General features: G+C 39.0%; 1 protein-coding gene across 1 annotated transcript; it reads right to left on the reverse strand.

Moving 5' to 3' along the window:
* Nucleotides 1–13032: 13032 nt before the first annotated feature.
* On the reverse strand, nt 13033–18109 carry LOC139142161 (uncharacterized). The gene is made up of 2 exons (XM_070712017.1): nt 17824–18109; nt 13033–17691 (listed from the first exon to the last, which is right to left on the reverse strand). The coding sequence occupies exon 2, from the start codon at nt 17508–17510 to the stop codon at nt 16431–16433; it is 1080 nt and encodes a 359-aa protein (XP_070568118.1). The 5' UTR covers nt 17511–17691; nt 17824–18109; the 3' UTR covers nt 13033–16430.
* Between the last annotated feature and the right edge of the window lie 5100 nt (nt 18110–23209).

The raw sequence follows: 23209 nt of genomic DNA on the forward strand, positions 1-23209 counted from the left end.
ACATCACAAGCAATATTATTGGATGACTAGTGTTTGGCCATTTTCCTTCACTGCCTTCCGTTTGTAATGCATGATATATTATTTTATATATCCTTGCTATGTAAAAAAGATGGGCATCCTAATATGCTGCGGTCCTGGCATTGTTCAAAAGCAGATCTATGAAATTCCAGCGTCTAATTTCGTGGAGCGCCAAGGCAATATATTCAGTGACATTATGAATGACAGGACGTATGGCCAGTGTATTTATATATTAAAGACATAAATAGATGTAAGATAGGCCCTAGGGCACTGGGAAAATAACATGTGAACTTACATTCTTCGCAGAGATTTTTGGCATACGACACCAACTACTTTTAGCTTCCTTTCCATTTTAATCAGTAGAAAAATGTCTCCAAGAATCTACGATGCATGTCAGACCAGTGAGGGCGCTGTTGTTCAGCCCTCAGAACAAGAAATCAGATATAAGAAAATAAGCTAAGATAATCAATAGTTATTAATATAATTTGTGTAAATCTTTCTTAGACCGCACTTATTTCAGCACGAAATTTGATGTCAAAGAGACGAGACCAATCCGGTTTTCTGTTCTGTGCGGTCTTTTTTTTTTCTCACTTACACACAAAATCAGTAAAGGTTGCCGATCTAGACTGTAAATCAATTTATAGATTCACTATGTTTCTGAAAATAGCTAGGAAAGAACAAATGTTGCAATGCAGTTATTTTAGGAAGAAGGCCACCTTATTTTAAGACCTACCGAGAGAGAGAGAAAGAGAGAGAGAGAAAGAGAGAGAGAAAGAGAGGGGGAGGGAGGGAGAGAGAGAGGGAGGGCATGGTTGCAACAAACATGAGATATGCAATGATATTTCACGTCATTGAGTGGCAATATGTAGGAATAACGTCACTTAAGATGCCTGTTGTTTATTCTCCAAGACGAAAGAAGATGGAAGACATATACACCATTAGATCTTTAGATATGTAATCAAAATGAGAATGTTCAATTTCAACTTCAAAGATTTGACTTTTTTGTCCCAAATGGGAAATGCATTTACATATCATCAGATTTCCACATTTGTCTGGACTCTAGAGTGACGTCAGTATATTTGCTCAGCCTGAGAAGTAAAGCTGACAATTAAATTTAAGTACTTTTTCATTTTGAACACCTCCCCAAGATATAATGGTTTATTCCATCTTGAGTTGCTATGTATGCCACAAGTTAATAGGGAAATGAAAATAAATGAGTTTTACAGAATATTCAGACACTGAGAGCACGCGATAAAATCTGTCGTTGCCCGGAGAATATCAACATTTCAGGAAGTTATGGATTTAATATCTAGCAGAAGTTGAAACATTAGGGTAAAACGCGCCTCGAGGACAGATGGTCGGACTCTCAAATTTATACAATTCCTTTTTTATCTACCACTTGTCGAGGGTACTTTAAAGCTCGAATCTTGGGGAAAGAAAAACTTTTTCGAAAATCCAAAATTTAATTTTTCCCCATAGACTTAACACAAGGAATGGCGGCCATTTTGAATTTCAAATATTGCAAAATGTTGGGTTATTTGTTTCACTGGTTCCAAACTTTGCCCAGTGACCCCTTAATTTTTATTGTTGATCATAAGAGAATGGTTGAATGTCTGATTCAGAAAAAGTTCGAGCAGAAGTTTAAGTTTTCCACTTTCTGGGCGTTAACTACCTTAAGCATAACTAGTCTGGCATTGATTTATTCAACGAAGGTGGCATCTTTCCAAGTCGTTTGTTGTGAGGAAATTTGTGGGACATTTTTCTCTGACTCTCTTTAAAAGAGGATTATTGAATATTCCGAGAGGATAAACATAGACAGTATTTTCTAAATCTATCCCGTGACGTCAGCGGCAACCAATGGAAATGTTTGATGTAAATTCAGACTAAGCGAAATAGATATGAAAGATAAACGTGGAACGGGAAGTCAATATACCTATTTGGTATCGTAACACGCAACCCGTCAGCTCACTATTCTCTACTCTGTTAAAATGTTTCCCTAAACACGATTGAAACTAATTTAGGATAATTGGATGGTGAAGTAATGTCGATTTCATCTACAAATGTAATTTCATCTGCTTTTCTTTTCAAGTTACACACTTGTTTTTTATGAGTAATTTACAATATTGCAACATTCAGCTATAGGGTACCTAACAATTTTGGGAAATTTGAAAAGTATGAAAATCCAATTATCCCAAATTAGTTCCAATCGTTTTCCTCATAAAATACAAATCATCACACCCACTCAGCCGTTGGGTTATTGCTTCTGACTCTACTAAACATCAATATTGTCGTATTCTGATTCTAGCCGTGGCTTGATCCGTTCCTGTAATGTTGATAAATATTCGGCTTTCCAATGCTCAAATTGTACGAGTTATTTTGAAGAGAAATGTAATGTCAACAGTTCAAGTTCATTTTGTATAAATTATGAACAAACGACGATGTCAATCTTTACATGCGGTGAAAGATGGTAGGGTATACGTACGATTGAGTCATTCGGGTATCAAAATAACCATATTGTTATTGTCATTTTCTATACCACAGTCCCTCTATGTGTTTATACATGTATTTGTTTCTTGCACCTGGTAATCTATTCATATAAAAATATACCTAGAATGATATTGATTTTTTGACCTCATTTGACGTCTCCTTTAGTTAATATTCTGTAAAGGTCCAATTTTATCGTCCAATACAATTATAGTTCTCATAAAAGACAAACAGTAGTCCAAAACGTTTTGTAAGATCGGTCGTGGTATTTTCCCTACAACTAATAACGAACAGTTTCACAGCTGTTACTCCATGGCGTGAAGTATCCATACACCATCGAAGTGTATGATGGGAAGTGACAGTGCAAATGTTTATGACCTTTATGGTGACCTTTGCGATCAGTATTTTAGTTTCATAGGACTGAACATCTAGAAACCACAGCAAATTATTAACGTATTAACAGCTTTGTCTCCTCGGTGAACGCACGTTGCTCCATACATATATTGAAAACCATTTCTACGTTTAATGAGATGTTTCCAATGTTATCTGTCCATTACATGGGTATTCAGTTGTCTTACACTAAGTATCATCGCAACCTGAATTTCTCTGACATCGACTAATGTTTCTTATTCGGTGATTTGTTTGACTAAGAATCCTTTTTAAAATGCGATTTTTAAATCTTGAAATTCTTGAACTTTGTTGCATTGAGAAATATCAAGAGATACATTGTGAATCTTTCACTCTGTTTGAGTGAAAATTCACCTTTTGTCACCAAGTATCCTGCTGAAATAGCATTCGGGTATAGTTACTATTCTAAATTGTTTCTGGATCATGATTTAGTTTTGACTCGTGTCAATAAATATAGGTAATGTCCCATCGTCCATCTGCTGCAAAATAGAGAATGCCGTTATCCGGACACTGCGAGACTTCGAAAAAATATAACACCATAGTTTAACATGAGACAGATTTGCTTCGTATTGACTAGTTGCTTTGAATGGACAATTTGTGCAAACTTTGTACCAAAAGTACCACGCGCGTAGATTTTAGGTTTAACTGCAGAACTTCTTGGCTTGTTGGCCGTACTGCAAGACCAGTGTGCCTTCATAATACTTAGAGACACTGTAGTGTAAGTATGGAAAAGGAAGGTGTCCGCTTATTCTCGCATGTTCACGTTTATTCTCGCATGTTCACGTTCGAAATCGCGAAATCCAAATCACACGTAAGACCAAGCAAAACATGAAAATGGATGAATAAATACTCAGTGTTATGGAAATCAGAAGTGGTTTATTTATCCTTGCTTTCATGATTGGGAAACGAGCCATAAAAGTCACTTGAATGAAGTTGGCTATTCACAATCTTTTTTACATTAGACAGGTATCCTTGAAATCAACTTCTGAATGCACGAACACGCATTTATATATCCCGTGTTTTGAACACAGTCAGTGTCACCTTGACTTGTGAATGACCTTTGTCGATCAATTGCACAGTGTCATCACAGGACTGCTAATCACTTTCACTGCCTCGGTTAGATTGCCCCGGGGTGACTGAATGTATTTACTAAATCAATTGTATGGTATTACTGGAACAGACTGATTAGTGGTCCAATTCTGAACAACGATAATCGCGGATATTTTACACACCGCAATACGGCGTGGCAACCGTACAAATACAACACAGATAACGAGAGAGAGAGAGAGAGAGAGAGAGAGAGAGAGAGAGAGAGAGAGAGAGATATTAATACTAGATGAGTCGTCAGAGATGGGAGACATAGGGAATGTTTGGAATAAACTCTTATTCTGACTAAAACGATCGATAGCTGTAGGCAACGAAAGTGCTGACAATATCACATCCATCATTTGTCCCGTTCTATAGTTAAACTGTCGTTATTTGAGAGAGATGCATTGAGTATAGACTATGTGATTGCTGGCCTGGCGTGTCCTGTTGTTGCATTCTGAACTCTTGTCACTTGTATCCCATTTTTATTTGTTGGCTGCTCGGCGAGTACTGTTCTGTTGTCTTTAGAAGTGTCATCTTCCATTGATCGGACAAGGTTATCAGTCAATAGACGGACACAAAACACACGACATATACCGACAATTTATCTGCCTGTTAAGTGAAAGGGTCAGCTTAGCCTGCCTGTGACACATGTTGGCAAACAGAGTAAAAGTACGGTGTGGCGTGGCTATTTCATCGTTCACCTTTGATGATATTTAATTAGGTTGAACGAACGTCCCTCTATAGTACAGAAGTACCTTAACCTAACTCCTTTAATCCTGGTACCCTTTCCTTTACCACACTATATTGCCATATCAATGTATTTCCATCAAACGACCGAACATGCACTGCATAACTTATAAACTGATTTTCAGGATGCGAAACTCCAACCTTGTTGCACTGCACACCGAGTCCATTTGCCAAGGTGTATCAGATAAATGCCAATCTGGAAACCTCTATGTGTCTTGACAAAGCGGTATACGTGAGACTTTAAATACACATTTGAAAGTATGACAGGTTGCGTGACCTCCACGTCCTGATTTTCAAGGTCGATTAGAGAAAAAGGAGTACATGACAATATTGATGGAAAAGATTGTTATTCCATTTAGAAATTCAATGCAGAGAAAGGGGTCATTTCTATGAGGCATGGGTAATGAACTCCGTTAGATTTGAAGTCTTATTTCACGATGTCGCTACAATACTGTAGTTAACAGCCTACATAAACGGTGACACTACCCTTTTAACATTTACTAACGATTTACTGTAACGCTTCAGTTGAAATGGCTTCGGTAGATTTGAGTTACTGTAACTCTTAGCCAGGTGACTTGAAGTCCGTGCTGAATTCTGTCTTCATGATTGTGTACTCTCGTATATTCCCTGAATGCTGAGAAAATGTTGATTTTTATAGTGTATTGCACTAGCTTAGTCAGCATATAGTTTCAAAGTCAACTAACCAATGATAACCGCCATATATTGGAAGATTTGTCTTATACCTTTCTATCGAAAACTGTTGTTGCTTTACATTCACAGGTAAGATGTATATAATGCATTTCTGTACAAAAAAGGTGGTGCACACGTTTCCATCATTATACGACCCATTGTAGTATATTGTCCAGTTTACAAATTATATGAAAAGTTCTGATTCTGAATTCCGATGTGATTCCGAGTCTGTATCCTGTGAATTGCCAATTTTCATCAAAACCTGTTTTTCCTCGTTTAATGACTAGATACTTCTGTTTACCTGTCTACGGCTCTAGCATCTTGATTGTCGCTCAGATCAAATATAATCCGTCGGTTTAGAATCGATCTATCTACGAAATAGCCAATGGCAAAGCAGTTAACGAATGGATTGAATCTACCAATGAAATAGCCAATGGCAAAGCAGTTTTCGAATGGATACTTTAGGATTTATAAACGAAATAGCCAATTGCAAAGTACTTTACGAATTGGTAGAATAGAATTCGTGACTAGTTGTCAACAAATTATCGTGGAAACTTTGAATATTTTATGGTCGTTGCAAAGCCATTAGGCTGTAGCAAGAGTTGAATTCAGACACAGAATGGCTTTACATGATTTATTTATAGTGTATGACTTGAACATTAGCGATTCCGGAGAGAGTCTGCTACATCATCAAAACCATGCAGGCAACGTTTTCCACTAATGTATAATTTAAACTAATCTGTGTATCGCTAAGCCATATCATTATCAAATCTCGGTCTACCGGGAAATCCAAGACCATCGAACTGTTGTTATGGCGACCAGTTCTGTCGTAGCACTGACTATAAGACATGCGGTATGGAAAAGAAGCTAGGCACTTAACATTGAGTTTTGACTAAATCACGGAGCATCATTATTGAAAATCAAACTGTCTGAATGCCTTTCGTTTAGAGCGTTACAATAGCAACTTTTGACACATGTTGAAAAAAATATGTATGCCCTTGAATTGAGTTCTGTGCTATCGTCTAACGATAACACGATTGGAAGTAATTTGGGATAATTGGATTTTCATATTTTTCAAATTTCTCAAAGTGTTAGGTGCCATATAGCTGAATGTTTCAATATTGCAAATTACTCATAAAAACAAGTGTGTAATATAAAAAGAAAAGCAGATGTAGATTTGTAGATTAAATCGACATTACTCATCATCCAATTATCCCAAGTTAGTTCCAATCGTGCTCGATACAAGAAAACGAACCAGCGATTTCCCTTCAAATTTAATTCATAGAGGTGGATTCTGAATTTTGTCGATGCCGATTTTTTTTATTTAGAAAAAACATCGACAGAATCTCTTTTCAAACACGTTCATCATATTGATGCCAAAATGAAAACACTGAATTCCATTCACTCTAACTCTTGGAAACTGAGGTTTGCAAGGAACTTCATCCAAGGAATGACCCCTTTTAGCGCCAGATGCTAAGTGCAATGTCTCGTATGTCATGAAAAGCAAAGCAGACTACACGGTGATATGATGCACTCAGTCTCGTCAAAGCAGACTAGACGATGATATGATGCACTCAGTCACGTCAAAGCAGACTAGACGGTGATATGATGCACTCAGTCACGTCAAAGCAGACTAGACGGTGATATGATGCACTCAGTCTCGTCAAAAACAGCCATGCGCATTAGCCTAATACAAAATTACGTATTGACACTAAAGCAGTCTATTAATACATTTTCTAATTTCAGAATACTACCGGAAAACAATACCAGCAATTTATAAATACGCTACATTAGCTTTGCTGAACTTATCTAGCTTTCTGTCGATCTGTTTTCAATGACGTAAGCTCATTTTACGTTTGTTGAACTATCCAGGAACCGAGTTAGTGACCAGACGACCTGTGATGTGAATCTATGTCTACATTGAACACTTTGTAGGTTAATTGTTATTTTGGATACCTTGACACAGCTTTCTTGACGAAGCATTTGATGGGTGGATTTTGATAGGAAAATCAGTGAATATAATACATTCCTTTAAAAAAGGCGGCTACATAATTGAAATAGACGCCCTTCTACTCCTGAGTTGGCATGGATCCATTTCACAACAGCGGTGATGGCATGAATCTAAAAATATCGACCTTCTAAGCTGAACACCGTCGCGTCTGAATGGTATACATATTGCTGCATGTACACATATCTTGCTACATGTAGACACATGTCATGATTACAGCACCCATTTCTTGGTTCGATGCAGGACACTCATCTTTCACATCAAATCTGTATCAAGCTGACCACCTGTCAATCGTGACTCTATTTTCTGCACATGCTCTTATTCATGCAATAGGGACTCGATTTCAGCAGATATAAATACATAATGTTATGCATAATAATGCGATGGTGGTCGATATTCTTCAACAAACGATCGATGAGATACTGTGTGTGGTATTTCCAACAATGTGTGTGAACGCTGATATCGGTGTATGTAATATTCATTCACTTAACTGTATTTATATTTCCAGTTCTTGGAGGTACATTAACTATGTATAGTGTTAAAAGAACTCGTAACTTAGCTGCTCCAGATGAGTCACGATTATGTTAGATTTTAATTTTTTATAAAATTTCGCAGGAACGAAAAATGCAGTGCGATTGGTAAATATTACTCGAATATTAATGCACTGTACACGGATGACCATGAACTTGAAAAATTGATGGTGATGTATTAGTCTAAATTTTGACTTGAAATGGCATTTAGACGATTCAAAATAATGTCACTATAACAAACTGTGCTAACGAACACGGTATCGTTCATTTGTCGCTTTTTTTATTAATGGGCGTGTTCAATCACTGGCAGTGAGATTTTCCTCTTTAAATGCAATCTACCAACAAATGTATTTTACAGTCATTCTGCTCGATCACGGAATCTGGACATTTAGCACGAAATGTACAGAAAAGTGGATGTACTATTATTATTCACATCCAACAAAGAAAACTTGCAAATAAACTAATGCAAACTGCAGTGAACATTCTAAACTTTTAAGCAACGATTTGAAATAAACTAATTTCAGTCTTTGAAGCGGGTAAGAGGCCAAAAATAGTTACAAGTTAATTTATAGAATCTGACAACTCAACTCATAAGAATGACAGCTATACATAATGTAAGAAGTGTATCGTCAACAGCAACAAAACAGCAAGGCAAGCTACAAATCGTGCCTGACATCAACTATATCTCCCAGTGTTCTTTGATGGAGTCTACGTCACATCATTTCTCTCATGATTCTGATATTGATAAGCCAACAGATAATACGACAATTTCCGTTTATATGGCGCTTGGACCCCCTAAGTTCCATGCAGCATTTATGAGTAAAACTCGTTCGTGGCACACATAAGTGGTTATCAGGGTAGACGGTATCAGAAAGCTGTGGTAGGAGATAACCTTTGTGGGAAATGTCAATACGTTTCACCTGTATCATGAAGTAATTTTCCATCACGCAGCCACCACGCTTGTTTCAGGGCATCAAAATGGTCAGACAGATAACAAGTCATGTGCCCCTGTAGCCAGGTTACATTCAATGTCACACGGGATGCGTTTCTGTTGGGCCGCAGACGACTATTTGTGGTAGTCGTCTGGGGTTGGTCGGGAGGCGGCAAGCTGTTTTATGGTCGGATTCACTGTTGCCCAAGCCTATGCACAGGTTAATGTTTTTCTTGTAGTTCCATAATATTCCTTGTTATGTTGATTGATGATTGAAATATTGCTACATGCCAACATGTCACAAATTGGCATCACGAAAAAGCCAATAAATAAACCCTAAAACCAATAATGGTTCTCGTAAGATGGTTTGCCACTACCAGAGACTGGTGGAAACGTTTAATTTGCTTTCACAAAGACAGAAACGTTGGAAAATGATCGCGATTCCTCATTTGAACGAAATAAAAAGTCGTCTTCTAACACTTCTTTTGGTCTCTACTAGCTCTGTTGTTAGATCGTATATCATCAATTTAATTCTCAGATCACTTCATGCAGTGCCAGTCACTAACACCTGCCTGAACAGGTGTAAGTTTGCTTATCAATATGTTAATTTATGTGAACTGGAAAAACGGGAGTTAAAGGAAGTTTAGCCTAATGATGGAGGTAATGGGATCTAGCCGACTAGTATGGCGGGCAATGGCGAAATTGTACGAATATTATCAACTTGTTTAACTAATCACGCTGAGGCAATTTTTTAATTTATGATTCGGCGTCGATACTCTACATACAAATTCTGAATGAGTCGCGAACTTTGCTCTGTGCTGAACAGACTGGTTATTAAATGCACTTAGCGCGGTAGCACCACCCGTGACGAAAAACGTGGCATTCCAACAACTCTCATAAACTCCGTAGTCGTATCAATAAGGGAGCGTTCAGTTTTTACGGCCTGGGGGGGGGGGGGGCCGGCAAAATCTTGTCGCCGGTGTTCAAAAAAATATAGACCCCCCCTGCATTTTTTGTGAAAAAAAGATGACCCCCCCCTTTATCAGACAAAAAAATTGATGACCCCCCCCCCTGAAAAATAACCAAAACCCATATGTCAAATTTACCCGCATGGTTTGGATTTGAACTCCGGTACGCGGCGCACTTTATTCGATGCCAGTGCACAAACTTCTCAGCCACATCCATTGAAACGTCTGTTATTAGGACGACTGTAAGGCAATTTTTAACTTCATTTCCATAGACAACTCATGTCCATGGACATTGTATAAAGTAAACTTTATTGGAGTGGTTCACCAAAGGCAGCCCTCCGGTTAAGAGGGTCATGGGCCATTACGTAAAGTCAACTTTATTCTAGTGGGCCACCAAAGGTGGCACGCCGGTAAAGAGGGTCGATCATGGCTATTGCATAAAGTAGACTTTACTGGACAGGGCCGCTGAAGGCGCGCGGCCATTACCATTATTCAGTGCGTGATCCCAGGGTCCCTCAAAAATGTTTCTAATACAAGCCGCGGCTTCAATTGGGAATTTTACGGTAAGATTGCCGTGGGGTATTACATAAAGTCAATTTATTGTAGTGGGCCGCCGGAGGCGGCCCGCCGGTAAAGAGGGTCAATCATGGCCATTGCATGCCATGCATAAACCTAATTGGAGTGGGCCGCCAAAGGCGTCTGCTCTTTAATTAATGTATATCTATTGTAGTGGGCCGCCGAAGGCGGCCCGCCGGTAAAGAGGGTCAATCATGGCCATTGCATGAAGTAAACCTAATTGGAGTGGGGCACCAAAGGCGTCTGCCCGTTAGAGGGTCATGGGTAATACATAATGTATATTTATTGTAGTGGGCCGCTGAAGGCGGACCGCCGGTAAAGAGGGTCGATCATGGCCATGGCATAAAGTGACCTTTATTGTTGGTATTATGTTTTTGAAAATGTGGTGACCCCCCCTTTCCTACCAGTGAAAAAGCGATGACCCCCCCCTTTGCGGATTCCAAAATTACGATGACCCCCCCTGGATTTTGCCGCCCCCCCGGCCGTAAAAACTGAACGGTACCTAAGGGGTCATTTTCTGTAAATTATTAGTTGACTAAATGGCTTAAACATACAGGCTCCAAAACTGTGAGGTTCCGATCTGTTCAGAAAGTACCGCTTATCGTTATTCACTTGAAATATCATAGTCTTGTGGTTGAAAACAGCGTCTTTGTTATAAATTGTGTTGGAGTTGCATATCTTGTTCTTTGGCTGATGTCACTCCGTGACACACTGTCTGTTTGGGACAATGTATGGCATACATGTATAGCATAAATCTTCAAGAACATTCATTTGGCAAAATGCAATGACAAGTGATTAATATGGATTAATATGACAATCTCACGTGATTGAAATATCAAAAGGTCGGTAACCTGTGACATTTCATGATTTCTCACGTCTACATGGCCAGACGTAAGTGAGAAAATGTTTGCAAAGAAGGAAGGTTAATTTTATTATGCTACTTCAATCACATCGTTATGAAGCCAAGTACAAAAGTTTCTGAACTATTTTCCACATTTATAAAGTATCGCTAACGATTTTTCCAATTTCTGGTTTCTTTTATTGGCCGTAAAGCATTGAAAATAAAAATTAAAAAGTTTTCCGACCGACCAACTCTATTTTTGAACATATATTTAAACGGAAGCTCTTTTTCAAAATTTCATTCCAGGGAGTGAGTATTTGAATGAGGAAGCCAAGCTGTGATTTGAAACTGTGGCTTTATTTGTTTGTTGGGAACTGTTTGGCAAACGAAAGTGTTGAAATCCGTATTACGGTTTGTTTAGCTTCAACACGACTATCAGCGTGAAAATGTGTGTTTGAATCCCGATACCGAAACATTTTCATTACTATCTCCGGCATTACATTCATTCATGAAGTGACGCATCATTGCCCAATTTTTCAGATATATATTTCCACGAGCAATCAAGGACAGTAAAATGAGCAACCAAAGGACGATGGAACTGGATCTTGCCCTTCAAAGTTGTCCAAATATAGACGAGTACATTTCTTAGAGGCTGATCAGATAGTATCATCAAAATAAATGCAGCAATGCGATCAGAGCAGATGCAATGGTATGTCCTTTCTTTGACAACTCTTTCGTCTCTCCTGTGATCTGTTAGGAAAGAAATTCTTCTGATACAAGGTACAGTCGGTTACATAATTGAAATATCGTCTGCGAGAGTTAGGATTGTGCAAATGCCAGGAAATGACTTGATCTAGCTTACGAAGATATGCTAACGCTTTGAGTGCTTTTCCTCCCCAGGGTGAATGTTTACATAGTTCACCAGCCTAGCCTTCGACGTCTGATTTGTGTAGGGCATGCTGACCTTCGCAAGCTTGGCTGCCATAGCGACACAATTACTGCAGTCTTGATCTATAGAGTGAAACCAGCTTTCTGCAGGTTGCCATACCAACTGTTTCACGTGACTGAAAATTTGCATACGCTTTCTCTACGGAGTCATTCTGCTCAAAACTGATTCGTAAAAATTAATTTATTTCATTTAAAAAATTATGTATAATTTATTTAAAATTCTATGTACATGATTTAGTCATGAGGTTTCAATTCCAGTAATGAAAGTACTGCTTTGAAAACAGATATTAGGATGTCTAAAATTGTGACACCCTTAAGAAGAAATATGCGATTCCCAAACCCGAAATTTCTTGGGAATACCAAAACTACATGAAAAGACATAGTTTGAAGTTGACTCACTTGAATGTGCGATTTCAAAATCACAGAATAAAATTTGAATTAGATAAAACAGCGCAAAACAGACTACAGGTTCTTCACTGACAAAATCACGTCTATAACTGGCATGCCACTATAGCAGTGCGGGAACATATGCGGAGAACCTCTCCAAGTCTGACTACAATCAGAAACTATCCTTAAAAGATTTTCAGAACAAGCTCGCACTCGTATATGTTCGTCGTATAAATCAAAAACCGTGGCAGTTCACTGAATGAGGCCCCATGACCGACATTCCTCTCTCACGTACATGACATGATGTTACGTCACACACATTCACTGAATGAACAACATTACTGACGCACTTGCCTTGTAAGGTTAAAGGTTGATTCATTCGTCAGAGTAAGGCTGATAGTCACGTGTTAATAGAAGCAATACAAGATTTTATTCTAAATTTCTGTAAATATACATATTAAGATAGACATGTAAATGAAGTTTATTAGAGATATTAATTCAATATAGAAATCATTGATATCTTACATTCATTTTACTCTAGAGAGAACGGTATTAATCCAATCATGATTATTTAATATCAAGTTGATAGAACAGACACACTGAATGAAGGCATGGATGCCTTAATAAATAACGCACTTCATGCTAAGTCAATCATTACATGATATTGTGACAGCAAATCAGAGAAAGTAAACTTCATCAGGTGACATCCTCATCAATTAAAATAACATGTCTATAAAAATACAGAAAAGACTTTTTGAATGTATTGCGTCTAGCCATTTCATATGTAGCCATTTTATACATATATAGTTCCGAGTACGTTAATGGAATTAGTAAATTGAAGAAGCGCCAAGTCGACGTGCATTCCATGAAGTACGTCATACACGATATGCAGTGTTTATGGATCAAACATCTCCATGCCGGTCATTTTATCAATGCTGTTATTTGGTGTGCCATATTTAGAATGAGACTGTTAATGAATCTTGACCATTTTATTAACAATCGATAGCAGCTAAGTCTTACAACAGAATCGCTCGCTTTCTATCGATGACGTCTCTTGTTCTTGGATGAATACAAAAATCTTTGAAAAAAGAAAACGTGTCAAAAATAGGTCACTGATCATACAGTTACGAATCATGTTTTGAATGAATGACAGACTGCTTGCTACAAAGCAAAGGTCAACAACAGATGAAAGACATAACGATGACATTGAAAGTGAACAATTAATACACAATAATTGTATGATAAAAAATGGATATCTCAAAATAGCAATGAAAACTAAAATGCGTGATTGACAGACGTAGGCCCTTCCTCCTCCTTTCATGGCTTGTCAACTCCTACACAACTTACGTTGTGTGATACATTGCCACAATACAGCAACTTTCCCGCCAAATAGTGGCAAGCTAATCGTCTGCCATTTTGGAGAATGGTGGACTATTTGTATTTCATGTACAGAGATCTGAATAAGCATATATCATTAAATCCATGGAGATATATAAAAGATTAATCAGAACAATTTCAAACTTTGTCAGATTTGACATGTGGTTTAATCTAAATACCGGGTAGGCTTGCCGGTTATTTTATAGTAGTGTTTCTAACACAGGCTGTTCAAATATGTACAAGCTACAGCCAGAGTGCGATCACGGGATGACAAATATACATACTGGGTGATAACTTGTAAAGAATACGTCAGACAGGTAGATAAAAGTTGCTTTCGTATTTAAGGTTCCGTTCTTATTGTCTGTGTTTAATGGAAGGTGCACCATCAAACGCAGTGGAACACAAAACTATCAGTTCGCTATAGAGCGATAAGCGACCTATCTATTGTTGTAAAATTGATGGAGCCGATAATTATTTGTCGAACTATGACCTACTTCCATGTACACAGCCGCACTCTACACCATACGGCTACAAGTACAGTAAATAAAACGTGTCCTGATTTCGCGAACTGATATCAGGAATTTGGGTCAGAATGGGTTACCAATAGGTATGATAAAATGACTTCGTTATTCTCCCTATATCTCGGCAACTAACGTGAAAGCCATGAAAAGTGAGCAAAAAATGGGAAGTAAGAAAAACTGACAAATAGTACAACGTAAAACGTGGCACAATCAAAAGGTGACATCACTGTGGGTTGATACCGATTGTGTCGTTCTCGAACACAGAAGGCAGAAATCGAACTTTGTTTCGGTCATCATCGATAAACATACGGGCGCTGTTTAAACTAATCCTATCGCCAAATTAAATTGATGTCCGGATTAAAAATTCTTGGCCTCATTCTGACGTTATATTGCTTGTTCTATTTATCTGAGAACTGTAAAGAAATATTCAAAAGTTGAAATATCAATGAAATTTTTGGAGTTCAATCTACACAAATATTTTGAACATTTGGTTAAAGCATTGGACAAGATTATCGTTTCTTAGCTTTGTCAATCACCCCAAAAATTATTGCGAGTTTTAGACAAACAATTCCTGTCTTCAACGCGTTTCAAGCCTGTCCACAGAGAAAGTAGGTAAAATACAAATGCGCAACATATAAAGCCGAATTTTGTTTTCACTAGCACAACATGTAATCAGGTTGAATTAATTTCCATTTTTGCAATTCAGCTGTACGATAGAATATTCCGACCAGCAACAATAACAACGTGCGTGTAAACCGTGCCTGAAAATAGCTGCCGACACGCATAGGTCAATAAATTCTTCGACAATGTCAATATAATACACCGCGGAGAGGAAATAATCCTGATAAACTGTAACAGAAATAACATAATTTAGTGCAGTATCTCCTCTCTCATATCAAACGTTTTTAGAACAGTTCCCCATCTGAACCCAAGGGAAATTTCCACTGAACCATGAAATGGTTGCTATGGTTACAGAATCGAGATACTGAATGCAGCCTCTAGTTACTAATTACGGAAACAGCATTGTTGCATCGTCAACAAATACGTCATGATATCAACGTCCTAAACGTACTGTATACATAAACATTGGTCTTACCACGGTCCCTCCCTCCATAATAAACTGGAATGAGGTGCCGTGGTCTAACCCTCGAAGTTGACATAGCAGTTATCAAAAATAATAAAATTACAATATTTGTAGGATAATCTCTAAAATTGTAAAATGTAGTACTATTTATAACCATAATCATAATTTGCCTAATTTCGTCAAAGTAATTAGCATCTTTCTGGCTCAACTGAAAGACACCGAAGCTCATGCAGGTCCGAAAATAGTTCATATTGACCTTCCAAAATTTCAAACCTATTGTTTTCTGTGCCACAAACATGTCCCATAGATTAACATCTCACTTTTCTTGAAATACGAAGTTATTGCCTATAGAATGAAATTTTGCCTCCGGCATATTAGCCTTATAGTTGAAAATCCAAATAATAACACTTGCCAGTCTTCAACATGTTTATTAAAGTAACAAACAAGACAAGCTGAAACGATAGAAGCTTATGCCTTGTGCATGTAATGGTCCGCGCGTTACGAAACAAGAATACCCGGATGTTTGACCGTGGTTAAGGTCATCAGAAAGAGCTCGATGGTTATACAGCAAATGTCACATGTTAGTTAGTATGCCCGCTCTTGTCGCATGTACATCGCTTATTAATTTGAAAACAGTGCTGTATAATTCTTCCTACCTGAGTCTGTGAATCGGGCAGTATGGATTGATTAGAAGTGCAAGGTGTTTTGTAGTCTGGTGTTTTTGAAATTATTACCTGTGTATAATGCAATTCCTTCAATGGGTAACAAAGATATACACTAAAAGTCTCTTTAGAACTACTGTAAGCTATTTTCATTGGCATGGTTATCTCTGTTCAATAATTTTCTGACCCATATTACAGTTCATGCTGACCTCTTCTTCCCATGCCGGTTCGGTAGAAATTTTGCAAAGATTTCGTTCCCAGGACATGGTGCAGTAACCGCCCTGGTCTTTGACACAGTACCATAAATAAGAAGGCGACTCCAACTTGCCGTGTGTCTCGCATTTCCCGCTAAAGTATCTCAACTTCGTGTCGTACACTATATTGCCGTATGGGATTTTATCGCTTGGTAATATGTACTCAAATCCGAAAATGATACTTTCGACTGATGGGTCTTCGAACTCAGGTGGGCAGAGTGTACCGATGACGCCTGTGTTTAAGGTACGATTGCAGACATATTCGATGTACGTGATGTCGTTGTTTTCCTGGGTTGTGATGTCTTCTAGGTTAGCCAAGACGTGTTTCTGGTAAGTCGATGGCATTGAAACGTAGGCGTTCTGTAAGCCATACGAGTGGGCGGCCTGCAGTTGCTGAAGGTTGCGGACGAACACGGCGATGGAACAGCAGAACACGATACCGGTTCCGAAGAAGGCCAAAGCCAGAATGAGGACGCTGGTGACAGGACGTTCACAGCACGTTCCGCGAAAACAGAAGTTGAAGAGCAGCTTGAAAAACTTAAACAGGCAGACGATCGCTGCCACGGCGACTGCCACGAGTTGGGTAACTTTTGCCGTAGCCCAGGAACATGGCGCAATAAAGACATTGAGACACGCCAGCGGTACGTCTTCAAGCCACATAGGCACCAATCCAGCATAATCTTGTGTAACGTGTTTACGCCCCTTAGCTTTCATGAAGGTGTTCACCGTATCAAAGGCAAAGCTGAACGTTCCCGCTATGCTGAACACCAGAAGGCCAAACAAGGTCATAGTGTGGGGCGGACCGACCAAAAGACCGGAGCCCAGGTTGGCCCATGCTGCGTAATTGAGCCAGTCGGTCACCAAGTCAACACAGCCAAGAATTATGACGACCACACTCTTCCAGTCCCAGCCGACGTCTTCATACAGAACACGTACGGCACTATTTCCAGACTGGTACTTGACTCCTGCTCCACCACCGCTAGGCATTATTGACTTGATGTCAGGTCACGTGAACACTACAGACTGAAAGGTACCTGGACTGTGTCCTTGGACGAGCATATACGTCAGTGTACGTACTCTCACGTTTTCAATAGCACCGTCACGCTTCCTTGGAGATGTCTGAAAAACGAAGGCCGCCCTTTGGTCTGTCTGTTTACTAGTGTACTCACTGAAAATAAACAACAGTCAACATTCGTTAGGTGTATCACAGGAGAAGATATACTATTTCGATTGAGAAATACTAGCACAGGTATCGGTGCACGTGTCGCTACACTGGTCATTTAGGGGAAAGTTCACTCACCCGTGCCTCTGACAGATGTCTGCCCACAGATGCTGTGCCCGGTACGCGTCGATTGGCACAGTAGTGTCGTATGAGGAACTATCCCGGATTTCACTGATTCACGCACTCCGTTTGTCTAAAACGCCAGCTTATTATGGTTGCCAAGGTTACTGTTTAAACAGGTACACTCTAATTTGAGATGTATGGTCGACGGGTCGCTAAAAAAGCGAGACCAAACGCCGTGATCAACACGGACCGGTACAATGTCGTGCCGGTATAAGAAAATACAGTGCGGTTTCCCTAGGTTGCGGAAAATTCCACGACGTTATGACGTAAATCATGAATATTTATTACAGCGGACACAAACGCCCCCTATCTATTTGATTGTATACTGAGTTCCAGAGTTCCTTAGATAATACTTATCGGTACATTTCCATCCATGAAAATATTCATATAATTTCAATTTAAACATCTGTGTGGCCTTATACTAAAGGGCCTTGTACGCAGACATGCTGCTAATATAAGTATTCGCCTTGGAAATATTAATAGACATGTCACAGGTGTGTGGGTTTGACCTGACCTAGCCGTCACAAGGTGATTTTGTAAGCGTGGTTGTACAGAAAACTTGTGAGCGGGTAACAGAACAAATACAGCTATTAAATAGCTAATTATAGTTCAGCATCAATCGTACTTTAGGGCTGAATGGATTGCAGTAGGCCTACAGTTCACCCTCATATTACTGGCATTGTTTAGCGGGAACTTTGCAAAGTCAAAGCCTAAAGTTGTGCAAGTTTTATTTATTTATTTATTTATCTGTTTGTTTGTTTTTGTTTATTTCTGATAAAGTCTGGGGTCGTGGGAAGATTTTTATCCATTTAAAGCACTTCCCAAGTTAACATTTACTATTCATACAAAGAGCAAACCAAACAACTAGACATCACATACACACAGTAAGCACGAAACACAACAAAGAAAGGCAGTAGGTCTGCCAGTTAATGAACTTTAAAAGATGCATATTGCACAGTCTGCGTGCGAGACTGTCGAAAAACTATTGTAATGGTAGAGCAAATTACTTTGAAAACACAGCTGCGATGTTGCGCTGACCACGGGACTGGGAAGCGAGTTCCACTGCAGTAACTCTTGCTGAATAATTATTGTCAATCTTTGAAACGCATGTTTAACTTGAAACGGTACAAACATCTTGTTAGGTAGCGCCGAGGGTTTATCATTATTTATTTATCTATTTAAAATGGCAACATCGGCAAATATGTAAACATAAACATAATTACGTCAATTGAAAAAACATAATGCTGACAACAGTAATACATTTACATAAGTTTACAACGATGACACTGTCATTTAAAGTTTGTTTGATAAATTCAGAAGTAGGACAGTTTGTAAATTGAGCAATGCAATGAAATCCGTTGCATTGGAAACTTTATCTTTATTCTTCCGTTGAAGATCTGGCCGACTCACGGTCAACAGTACGCACAAACTGTCATACAAATCGGAGAAAGTTGCTGCGTTTCCACTTCATTAGAATTTTTGTTCGGTGCTGACTTTTATTTCACGACGCCCCACGCCACTAGACTTTGCAACAGCAAAAGACACGTGTAAAGGAAAGATGTCGTGCAGAGTTTTTTGTAATTGAATAGATTTGACTGTTGAGTACGTTGTAAATGGTATGGCGGGAAAAGAATGTGGTTGTCACAGTAATCATACGTAGCATAATCTGCACGGATTTAGATACAGCAGAAAAATATATATCAAGTGTAGCTACTGTCCCCTGTCATAAGGTCCATTAGTCTTGTTTCACCCATCCATGAAAATTCACACTATTTTAAATTGTTTCAAAATGAAAGTTATGAAATGCTATAGAATGATTCTAGAATGTGTGTAATTATATTAACATTAGAGCCATTGGATGATATAGCAATGTTATTCATTCAATTATTATTAAATTAAGCTTACTTACCAAACTGTTGAATTTGATAATGTAAAAAATGGGAACCAAAATATTTTCAGATCCAACCCCTATACCCAGTGCAAACCTTTCAAATCTACCATTTTACTAACCCCGGGCTTTCAAATTTCCTTTGATTTCCACAAGTTCCCACCCAATTTAGTTTTTTGTGAATGCAGCCTAAATGTTTTGTAGTCGAGATTGTGATATACTGTGTACCAATAATATATGTGAAGCGTGATTGCAGTCCGGCAAAACAGGTGTGTCACCTTTGGGTGTGTTGCAATAAAAATTCCACGGGCAGAACGAGATTTGACGGGAGGTCAGTACTTGTTATTTCCTACCCATGTGAAAAGAAGTAGCACCGATACTTTAAAGTTGCCAGGTTTTGTTCGCCTCATGCACTACCTAGGGTCGTCAATGTTGACTGAACGAGAGCATAATAGAGGTCAACAGGGGTCAACAGAGGTCGTTGATGTGGAGGTCAAGAAATACCATCGTGTCTATACACTATAAGGTATACACAATGTACCGGTATGTACTGGGGGAGCCGTGATTATTTACGGCCCGGGGGGGGGGGGGGGGTCGGCGGAATTTCATCGGAAACTCTGAAATTTCGAGTACCCACTGTCAACCATGATGAATTTGAGTAACCCCCTCTCTAACTCTTAAATTTGACTGAACCCCCCCCCCCCTAGAAAAGTTAAATACCAAAAATACTGCAATGGTAAAGAACTTTCAATTTCTGATGTACCCTGCTAGATTATCATCGGTTATCTCATGACGGTTGAAAAGGGTGCAACCAACAAAATGATGTTCAAAGTCACAACAAAATACAGATATAAAAGCTCACGCTATAACCAGTATCTAACCATATAGTATATTGTTTAATTTGAATTGGTATCATGACAGGGTTTTCACCAGGATATCTGACAGGGCAAAATTTGAAAGTACAGGGGGGTTGAGAACACGCAAGAGGCTGAGGGGGAAAGTGTCAGAGGGGGCTGTCCCCTATCTTGCATGGAAAATTTTGAGAAATTGATGTGTGCAATGATGCAGTCTGGTGCAATCAGAGAGGTGTTTTCAATTTGTCTTTTACCAGTAAAATTGTTAGAATACCCTAAGGGGGAGAGCACGAGAGGGGATGTCCCCTTTGAGCAACCCTCCTGACGTTTTCAGACGGCTCCCGAAAAGTCATTCCAGTTGATGTACTGCTAGTCATGCAACATGGTACCTCCACACCTATCGATTGCACATGGCCAAATGATATCGGGAAGAAAAGTAAACAAAGGTTTAAAAAATATTACGTCAGAATTCACTCAGAGTACACAGAAGATAATAATGAGCAAGGCGTTGTCCGAGGTTCAGTAAGTAGTTGACCCGTTCATATCTATGGTTGACCTGCAGTGTACAATGGATTGCAACCGAAATGTACGCGAAATGGGAAAAACTAAAACGAAGGGGGAAGGGGGAAATACGAAGGGCTATGATATTCACATTGTAAGTACATAAAACTTTGACAACACCATGCAAAAATGAATATTGTCCTGGCTTTGATTAAAATACGCAAAAGTGAAATATTACCCACACGCTTAAGGGACTTATGTTAGTAGACCAAGGAGGAGGGGGCTTTATGCGCACTGAATATATACACGCACTGGCACTAATCTGATGGGGGTCTATAACTACCACTGTTACCTTAAAGGGGACATGATATTCACCGTCTTTGTAGAGACTAATTTCACAACAATATGCAAAAAAGAAAAATTATCCTTACACTTAAAGTACGTTTCTATTGGCCGAAGGAAGGGCTTTGGTACAGTGCAATACACAAGTACCAGCATCATACTGATCGGGGCCCATAACTATCACTGATGGCCTGAAGGTGACAAGATATTCATAGTAATAGAAGAAACACTTTGAGAAAAGCATGTAAAAATTAAGTATTGTTCTCACGCTTCAGGGACTTAAATGCATGAACAAAAGAGGAGGGCTTTGTGCGTTATGATTAATATAGAGGCATTAGTGCCATACTGAAGACGGGGTCTATAACTTTAAATTTTGCAGCGAAGGGAGACATGATATTGTCAGTGTCAGTAAAAACACATTCATAACAATATACAAAAATGAAAAAGTGTCCTCAGGCATAAGGGACTATGTTATTGGACGAAGGGGGGGGGCATAGTGTATAACGTATTATATGAAGGCATTAGCGCCAAACTGAAGACAGGGCCTATAACATTAAATTTTGGCACCAAGGGGACATGATATTCGCAGTGTCCGTAGCAAAGAGTGTGATAGAAACATGCAAAGTTAAATTATTGTCCTCAGGCATAAGGGACTTATGTTATTGGACGAAGGGGGGGGCATAGTGTATAACGTTAACTATAGAAGGATTAGCGCCATACTGAAGATGGGGCCTATAACTTTAAATTTTGGCTCGAAGGGGACATGATTTTTACAAAGTCAGTAGCAAAGAGTTTGATAGAAACATGCAAAGTTAAATTATTATCCTCAGTTATAAGGGACTTATTGGACGATGGCGAGGCATAGTGTATAAAGTTTACTATAAAGGGATTAGCGCAATACTGAAGACGGGGCCTCTAACTTTAAATTTTGGCTCAAAGGGGACATGATATTCACAGTGTCAGTAGCAAAGAGTGTGATAGAAACATGCAAAGTTAAATTATTGTCCTCAGGCATAAGGGACTTATGTTATTGGACGAAGGGGGAGCATAGTGTATAACATTTACTATAAAAGGATTAGCGCCATACTGAAGACGGGGCCTCAAACTTTAAATTTTGGCTCGAAGGGGACATGATGTTCACAGTGTCAGTAGCAAAGAGTGCGATAGAAATATGAAAAGTAAAATTATTGTCCTCAGGCATAAGGGACGTATGTTATTGGACGAAGGGGGGGGGCAAAGTGTATAACATTTACTATAAAAGGATTAGCGCTATTGAAGACGGGGCCTATAGCTTTAAATTTTGGCACGAAGGGGACATGATATTTACAGAGTCAGTAGCAAAGAGTGTGATAGAAACATGAGACAGTTAAATTATTGTCGTCGGGCATAAGGGACGTATGTTATTAGACGAAGGGGGGCATAGTGTATAATGTTTGATATAAAAGGATAAGTGCCATACTGAAGACGGGGCCTATAACTTTAAACTTTGGCACTAGGGGACATGATATTCACAGTGTCCGTAGCAAAGAGTGTGATAGAAACATGCAAAGTTAAATTATTGTCCTCAGGCATTAAGGACTTATGTTATTGGACGAAGGGTGGGGGGCATAGTGTGTAACAGTAACTATAGAAGGATTAGCGCCATACTGAAGACGGGGCCTATAACTTTAAATTTTGGCTCGAAGGGAACATGATATTCACAGTGTCAGTAGCAAAGAGTGTGATAGAAACATGCAAAGTAAAATTATTGTCCTCA

The sequence above is a fragment of the Ptychodera flava genome, chromosome 1, assembly GCF_041260155.1.
Source record: "Ptychodera flava strain L36383 chromosome 1, AS_Pfla_20210202, whole genome shotgun sequence".
NCBI lineage: Eukaryota > Metazoa > Hemichordata > Enteropneusta > Ptychoderidae > Ptychodera > Ptychodera flava.

What these genes read in the sequence shown, in the direction of transcription:
- LOC139142161 (XM_070712017.1), bottom strand. Translation starts at nt 17,510, where the DNA reads ATGCCTAGCGGTGGTGGAGCAGGAGTCAAGTACCAGTCTGGAAATAGT.